This window comes from Medicago sativa, chromosome 4 (assembly GCF_051527215.1).
Source record: "Medicago sativa cultivar Bolivia chromosome 4, Bolivia_mono, whole genome shotgun sequence".
Lineage (NCBI taxonomy): Eukaryota > Viridiplantae > Streptophyta > Magnoliopsida > Fabales > Fabaceae > Medicago > Medicago sativa.
Genome location: NC_140752.1, coordinates 62,359,459 through 62,368,708, shown reverse-complemented (window position 1 = coordinate 62,368,708; position 9,250 = coordinate 62,359,459). Strand labels below are relative to the sequence as shown.

At 31.8% G+C, this 9,250-nt stretch overlaps 1 protein-coding gene across 1 annotated transcript; it reads left to right on the top strand.

The window, feature by feature from the left end:
• Positions 1-5,209: 5,209 nt before the first annotated feature.
• On the top strand, positions 5,210-8,708 carry MPK3 (mitogen-activated protein kinase 3). Its single transcript, XM_085707952.1, has 6 exons — positions 5,210-5,484; positions 5,615-5,744; positions 7,003-7,140; positions 7,254-7,586; positions 7,837-8,020; positions 8,149-8,708. The coding sequence occupies exons 1-6, from the start codon at positions 5,324-5,326 to the stop codon at positions 8,316-8,318; spliced, it is 1,116 nt and encodes a 371-aa protein (XP_085564078.1). The 5' UTR covers positions 5,210-5,323; the 3' UTR covers positions 8,319-8,708.
• The last annotated feature ends 542 nt before the right edge of the window (positions 8,709-9,250 follow it).

The window sequence follows — 9,250 nt, the reverse complement described above, 5'->3', positions numbered from 1 at the left end:
GTAAATTACACTCTCCCCCAATAAAGATGATTGAATTACACTCCCCTCCCCTCTTATGTTAAAATATACACCCCTCACCTCTTATTCAAAAAATATTAGAAAATATTTCACTCCCCTCCACTAAGAGAAGCTTGAATTACATCCCCCTCCTCTCTTATGTTAAAATCTACACTTTACTCCCTCAATATATATTTTTTAATTTCTAATAGTCTAGCAAAAAAATATATATTCAAAATTTGAATACATATTTTTCGCTATTTTTGATTCATAATTTCAATATAATATAGTTTTAAACCCTATTATAAAATAGAAAACAACCCAAAATAAAATTAAAATATGCGAAAAATTACTAAAGACAATAAAGTATGGTTATTTAAAATTTAATTTTATACTCTAAATTATAAAATTAATAGAAAATATTTAAATTTAATTATCATTGACATTTAAATTATAAAGAAATGAATTTATTTTTCTTAAATGGTAGCTCAAAATTAATATATATCATAAAAATATTTATTTATGCGAAAATAGATTAAAGTGTAGTGCATATTTAATTATCAAGGGAGAGAGTTGTAATTCAAGCATCTTATAGGGGAGGAGAATATAAGTTTTACTTTTTAAGGGAGGAGAGTGTATATTTTAATAAGAGGGGAGGTGATGCAATTCAAACATCTTTGAGGGGAGGGGAATGTAATTTACTCTTTAATTTATTTTATTTTATTTTATTTAGAGTTATAATTTTTTTTGAAGGCGACTCCCTCAATTTTTTTTGAAGGCGGTAAAATGGATTAGAATAAACAACAGAGCTCCATGGTCGGACAACAACGACTCAAAAGTATCAATTACGTATAAAGAACCAAATCGAGCCAAGCTAGATAAACATACACAAACTAGCTTGGGATGAAAGTAAAACATTGAATGGAGTTAATCCACTAGTGTGAAAATCGAAAGATAAAGTATTGTGTGTTCCTTGAAATCAAGGAAAAGAGACTTAGAGAAGAGCTTCACATTGTCCACCAATTGCTGCAAAGATTGAGTTTTTTTTTGGCAAAAGAGATGATTATTTCTTTCTTTTCAAATAATCCAAACATCTGCCATCCATACGACATGAAGAGCAAGTCGATTTTTTTTTAAATCACAATCTAAATTTGTAAATTGACAAACATGATATGAAATTGATAGCCTGTCTGTCGAAAAAAAAGAAGAAACCAGAAACGAATATAAGCCCAAATGGTGCCATAAAACCCACAACCAACGAACAAATGATCAATATTTTCAGCTTGGCCACACTCACTCGAGAAAAGATCAAAGTTATGGGGAATAAGACCACGATAAATCAAGTTGTCCTTCGTTGGAATGAGATTGAGAAGCATCCTCCACATTAGCAATGAAACCTTCGACGACACTACTATATCCCACACATAATCATAATAATCAAGCAAACCAAATTGCACAATAGAGGAAGAAAGCAAATGGTAGGCCACTCGAGCAGAGTACCATTTGCCTGGATCTAGGCTCCAATCCCACTTGTCATCCACACCATCTTGCAAAAAAATGTTAGACAACAACACGCTGCACAAAAAATTCATGGTTTACAAAAAAAAAAAGTCTTAATCATGAAATGAAAAAATGAACCAAGTTGTATTTTAAAAAAATCAATGTTCAAATAAACATAATTGAACTGCATCAAGATATTTGTTAATCACATAATGAACTGAATTAGCTATGTTTTTAAATTGTGTAACCATGTCAAAAATAAATAAAAATGTTAAGTGTCAAAAATCACCGTTAAAAAGTGATACCATTAACCAACTACTTTACATAATTAATCATGTATTTGTGCCAAAAATAGTTTAAGTAACATTTCTGTTTTGGAATATTCAAGATTCATCTAGTTTTAAAAAAAAAAAAAAGAGTCAAAAATAGTTTGAGAAAGTCAAAAATGTTTAATAATTTTCGAGGTAGTTATATCAAGTCATCGATAGAATGAGAAAACCACCGTTACCATTTAGCATTGTCATGAGAAGGGGCGCCCCGTGCTTCGTAGGTGAAGTTATTCTATTGCTGTTATTATTTGACCAGGCCTTTTCTTGCACCATTTTCCAAGTTGACTTTGTCATTCCATGTGGCATGTGCATTTGTTCCTCACGTGCACATTATTGAAATGAAAAACACCACAGATATTTTTTTTGCAAATATGAGACTAGGTCGTGTCTGAAATTTAATATCTACACCAAATGTTGATTCCTGAATAACAGGAATACATACACCTGCTGTGAAGTTTACTCAAATATGAGACATGTTTAGGTCATTTTTAGTTAGAGTAATGATATTTTGACATCCATTTGATGACAACTTTGTTGACAACCTTGTTTTTCTCACTTCTTATTGGTCAAAAACAATGGAGAGAGAAAAAGGAAGAGAGAGGATAACAACATCATGTGAGTATGAGAGAGAAAGTTGTCAAAAAGTTGTCAAAAAGTGGTTGTCAAAATATCATTTCTCTTTTAGTTAATGTTCTATGAATTGAATCGAACCGAGCCGTCTAGTTGGTTGAATTGTGAATCGATATTATTTATGATTCAGTTATTTGAGCGGTTTGATTGTGCTTTCGTCTGTTTGAGCAATTTAAAGTAGCTAAATTTTGATATTGAGATCTTGTTGATTCAACATATGATTTTATTTTGGTTTTTAGGAGAAGGGGATTATGATAATTTAAAGCAAGTAAAATCTAACTAAAAGTTGTTCCGACCAAGATTTAATGTTTCCTCAAATGATTTGTCATATTCTAAATTGATTAATCACTTGAGTTCAATCCATATGAAATCCAATGACTATGTAGTAACCCTAATCTTAATTATAAAGAATGACTCCCAAAAAAAACTTCATTTATTTTAGTCAAGCTTCACCATAATTTTAAAATAATGAGTATGGTGTCAAATTGTGGTTACTATGCAAGTAAAGCTTGCAAAAGTTGTAAATTTTATATATAAATATCATGCATAAAACAATTGAAAGATGACAAGATTTGAAAAGCTTATCTATTCAATGAAACTTATCAAGGATATATATGAAGGAGAGAACTATTCATGAAGCATAAAATACAAACAAATATCTCGTTGAATTTGAAATGATCAGAAATGTAAATGACTTTGACGAAAGATTCTTGGACAAAAATTTGAGTGCACATTGATAAAAAAAGAAATTTAAATGAATAAACAAAGTGTATAAAGACAATAGCTTGAAACGGAAGACGAGGAACGAGAAAAATGTTAACGAATGTTTTTAGGATATTTTTTAAAAGAAATGATATTTGTACAATCATTCTGTGACAATTTTTTGACAACTCTCTCTTTCATACTCACATTATGTTTTTATTCTCTCTCTTCCTTTTTCTCTTTCCATTGTTTTTGACCAATAGAAAGAGAGGAAAAGGAAGTTGTCATGATAGTTGTCAAAAATGGTTGTTCAAATATCATACTCATTGTTTAAGCATATAAAAATGGTAACTTTTACATTAAAAATTGTGTAATTATAACTTTTACTTATGTTTGACCTGTCTTTTCAAGATAAAATTATTACTTGTTGTGAGTTCTTTAAACAATGTATTTAGGACACTTGTTAACAAGACAAAAAAAATTATATAAAAAATATATTTTGGTTTTGTTTTTGGATTGAGAAAAGATAGGTAGGTGGACACCCCGTCCATCCAACCTATAAGGTATTACTACTGAACAAGTATATGTACAGGTATTAGTGCAACTTCATGCTACAAATTTGGCGAGAATCAAGCCTCTAAATAAGTAGAGGATCAATAGGGTAATACATATTCTCATGCATATTGTTGGTTTTTGGAGCAATGTAGTGATAGAGAAGGACTATATTCGAGAATATAAAAATGAAATCATTACTTAATATGATGAGCATTTTTATTTTTCCTTGCTTAGATTATTAAGAAAACCCAATCCACCTATAATTTTACATATTTGATTAGAACTAGACCTAGATTGGCACCTTGAATGACGGTTGGGAGGTGGTGTACCTGCAAACATTTTGACGATCAAGTAAGTTAAATGTCATGAGTGTGAGGTTTTAGGGTTTAGAAAAGGTGTACATGGACCGAGATTAGCAACTTGAATGACAGTCGAGGGGCAACGATCATGTAAGTCAAAGGTCATGAGTGTGAGGTTTTAGGGTTTAGAAAATGTGTACTTGAATCTAGATTGACAACTTGGATGACAATTGAGGGGTTGTGTACTTGTAAACATTCTGACAATCAAGTAAGTTAAAAGTCATGAATGTAAGGTTTTAGGGTTAAAAAAATGTGTACTTAAACATGCTTCATAAGTCAGGCTTTATAGAAAAAAGATGGAAGATTTTTTGGATGAAACCCCTAATTGAACAACTTTAGACATATCATGGTGTGATATTCATCATATTGTCCTAAAAGAATTCCCAAATATGATTTTATGTATCTTTACGCATGTCCAAAGCATAGTCTAAGGTGAGTTAACATTGTTAGAGTGACCAATTACTACAAAGCAATATTCCTAACCATTTGCATAAAAAGTTCAAAATAACACCATCATTTTTAACCAATCCATGTTAATGTCATTTGTAAAAACATTAAATTAAAGCAAACTCAATTTAAATATACATGTGAGTTTATTCCACATGAAAAACACTCCTTATCTTAATCCTATATAATACATAAAAAAGCAGCTGTCAGATACAAATTGCCTATATATGTGCCAGAAAACAGTTGATCAACTATTTGAGACATTAATCATTCATTCATTCTTAACTAAAATTGTAGTGATATATACGTGTAAATTATCTCTTTTTAATGACGGAAAGGGGCCTAATTAGTAATTAGTCCATTTTAGGAGAGATTTTTTTAAATTTTATATTAAGATGTAGGCATCAGTCAATTTTTGTATATAATATTTAAATCCCTCTGACTTATTTTATTTCTAACGATATTATATTTTAGTCATTCATTAAGATGGTAGTTGAAATAATTGAACAAACTGAGACTGTAGATTAGAGGCGGCTACAATCTCAACCGTCCGATCAAATATCCAAACGCGTCGTTCTTGTAGCGCGCGTGTGTTGTTAATTTTCTTCGCGCGTTTTCGCACCTTCTTCGTAGCATCTTCTCCGAAAATAGATTCTATAAAATTCAACGTGCTTCACAAGCCGAGTCAATAACTCACTATAAACATTATTTAAATTGAAATTCACCGCCTTCTTCTTCAACACACTTCCATCGCCGACGCTTTCTAGAGAGAGAGAGAGAGAGAGAGAAAATCAAATCAAATCAATGGCCGGAGTTAACCAAAACGGCGTCGCTGAGTTTCCGGCGGTTCAAACTCACGGCGGACAGTTCGTTCAGTACAACGTGTTCGGTAATCTTTTCGAGGTTACGGCGAAGTATCGTCCTCCGATCATGCCGATTGGTCGTGGTGCTTACGGAATCGTTTGGTATTGCTTCGAATAATTTTCTTCTTTTTTGAATCGGTTTTGTTTATGATGAATTTGATTTGATTTGATTTAACGGTTTTGGAAAGTGAGAAATGAATCTGAATTGTTTTTGTTGATGCGAATTTTGAAGTTCGTTGTTGAATACGGAGACGAATGAGTTGGTTGCTGTGAAGAAGATAGCGAATGCTTTTGATAATCATATGGATGCGAAGCGTACGCTTCGTGAGATTAAGCTTCTTAGGCATTTAGATCATGAAAATGTGAGTAGTTATCTTTATCTTCTTAATTACTAAAGTTTATTTGATTAATCAGATAGTTTTATTAGATTGACTTATTCGAGTTTATTTAATAGCATAAACATGTTGAGAATGTTCAAAGAACTTATACAAACGGCTTATGACATATTCATAAACTAATTCTAGCTTATTTATGTAAGCTAATAACTTCTAAAAACAGCAAAAGCAGTGTAACTTTATTTTACAAATAGTTAAAATAAGCATTTATATATATGATAAACGCTTATGCTATAAGCTGCAAATTAAGTTGTTAATCTATATGTTTCGCATGGTACAAATTTTCAACTGTACCAATTGTTTTCTAATCTGTTTTAATTCAATGATGGCATGTATAGTGTGTGTGAAAAATGACCATTAATAGTCAATTAATGTAAAATTATTTGAGATTGCACTACCAAAGAAATTATTTGAGATTTTACATGGCTTCTTTTAGCATTGCTGCTACTTTCTGCGAAAGGTTCTTAATGAGCTATCACTATCATTGTTGTTGATAATATCGTGTTGACATTTCAAGTCATACATGAAGGATTGAGGAATACAAGTATTGTACGTAATGATCATGGAAAATTTGTTCCTATTTTAGGAGTCGTACATTAATTTTTTTTTTTTTTTGAGTAAAAGTGTTGTACATTAAATGTTGAAAAATATGTGTGGTGAGTAGCTACACGTTTGTTGATATTTAATGGAAACAAGCCATCTCTCTTAACAATGGTGGACCATGATGATTGAGAAAAAACCAAGTCAATAATGGAAAAAGATAATGCCCAAAAGAATAATTATGAAGAGTGTGACACCAATTATTTGTGTAAGGCTGAATTAAGTTCAATATCTTTTTCTTTTGACAAAAATTAAGTTCAATATCTAATAATAACTTATTGCTTTTGAAAAATACATGACACAAATTTAGTCAGCAGGACTCTGATATCGTCTTAAATTTTGGGTTGATCCTAACTCAACTCTTACGAAACCGGCCTTTAAAATTGGTATTGCCTTCATTTGTAATCACATTTTTTGGTCTTCTCTTACTCAATGTGGGACTCTTAACAGTTATATTTTTTTCCTTTTGAATATTACAGAAATGAAATTCGGTTCATGCCTAATTGATTACTTTCATACATTTTAAAGTTTACACGGTAGTTTAAGTCTTAAGGTATCAAATGTGCAAATCTCAATTTGATAAATGTATATTTAGTAATGGTTAAAATGTTTGTTTTTAAAACAGGTAATTGGTTTAAGAGATGTTATTCCTCCACCCTTGCGTAGAGAGTTTAATGATGTCTACATAACCACCGAACTGATGGATACTGATCTTCACCAGATTATTCGCTCCAATCAAAATCTCTCTGATGAACACTGCCAGGTCAGTGTTTTGAATTTGTTGTTTTTAGTATCAAAATCATTGCCTTAACATTTATGCGCTGGAATTAATTGAACTACTTGTTTTGCTGATGATTGGATGCCTTGTACTTGCAGTACTTTTTGTATCAGATTCTTCGTGGGCTAAGGTATATACATTCTGCAAACATAATCCATAGAGATTTGAAACCAAGCAACCTGTTGTTGAATGCAAACTGCGACTTGAAGATTATTGATTTTGGTCTTGCGCGACCAACTATGGAAAGTGACTTCATGACAGAATATGTTGTCACAAGATGGTATAGGGCTCCTGAATTGTTGTTGAACTCCTCAGATTACACCTCTGCAATAGACGTCTGGTCTGTTGGTTGCATTTTTATGGAGCTTATGAACAAAAAGCCTTTGTTTCCTGGCAAAGATCATGTGCATCAAATGCGCTTATTGACAGAGGTAAGACTATAGGAATCAGTATAACTAATCATTTTCTCAAAAAATTTGCAGTATCTTAAACGACACTTGTAATGTGACGGATGGAGTAAACATTACACTAAATGTTTTCTCTAGTTGCTACTTACTCATATAAGTTGATACTCATATAAATATTTCATTATTAATGCCATGAATATAATCAATACTTTAATCATAAAAGTAGTAATTCATCATATATGCTTAATTGCTTACACTTGTTGTCTTTCTACAGCTTCTTGGCACTCCAACTGACGCTGATGTGGGGTTAGTAAAAAATGACGATGCGAGAAGATATATCCGACAACTTCCTCAGTATCCTCGTCAACCTTTGAACAGGGTTTTCCCCCATGTTCATCCCTTAGCCATTGATCTTGTCGATAAAATGTTGACAATTGATCCTACCAGAAGAATTACAGGTAATTTTTTCATCCTTTTATTCATTTATGTCTCTATAGCTAGATACAACAGCATACTGGTTCATTTTGAACATCATGTTGAATTACATTGAATAAATTTTCATATCTTCTTGTTTAAATATTGGCAGTTGAAGAAGCACTAGCCCATCCATACCTTGAAAAACTGCATGACGTAGCCGATGAACCTATCTGCATGGAGCCATTCTCATTTGAGTTTGAGCAACAGCATTTGGATGAAGAACAAATAAAAGAGATGATATACAGGGAGGCATTAGCACTCAATCCTGAGTATGCTTAAAGCAGAAAAGTAGAAGGAATAATAAGTTAATAAGCAAAAAGGAATTCATTTTCGATTTTTTCATCAAATTCCCAGCAGTGCAAATATGCAAGCAGGAAAGGATTAAGTTGAATGAGAATTCAATCTGTTGCCAGCTAAACCCTTTAGGTAAGTTCAATCTGTGTGAGTAGTTAGGTGCAATTATAGCTTACCCTGCTTTCTGTTGTAAAGTGTAATGTAATAACATTAAATTAATCTCTATAATTTTTTTAACCCTGTTTTGTTGGGTTAGTTGTATTTTTTTCGAGTCTGTTTTCGTGGTTGACTATGGACTCAGCTTGTAATTTGGTCAAGTTATTTGCATTGTTGTAACTTATTGGTATCATGGTTTATAGTTTTTTTTTTCTGGTATACTATTAGTATGGTTCAGAAAATTTAATGCTTTCGTCTGATTTGTTGCCTTTCAAAGTTCAATACTGTCAAGATTAGTACTGTCATAGGCATGAATTGCGTATTGAATATTTTTTTTTTTATCAGAATGAAAGAAATACAAATGATTTTCTTAATATTTTTTATCATTAGTTCCTTCCACGGAAGGTGATCTTATTCGAGGCCCTATCGAACATCAAACATGAACACCTAGGTCAACCAACATTTAAATAATAGTTTGCCATATTGTGAGAGATTAGACTCTTCCCCTAACTACCGATGTTTTAAAAAAGGAGAAAATCAGCTTCAATAGAAATACAAATACAAATACTACTAACTTATATCAAAACCTCAAAATGTCCAAAACGAACCTAACAGAACCAGTGAAGCATAAAGCAGCATTAGACATTTTACTAAACAATGCATATCCAATACGATACGACAAGAAAATTGATGTATCTGCGTGCATCAGTGTTGTCCAATGTCAATGATGTGCCCATCCATGAGCAAACTTTTCTCCATAC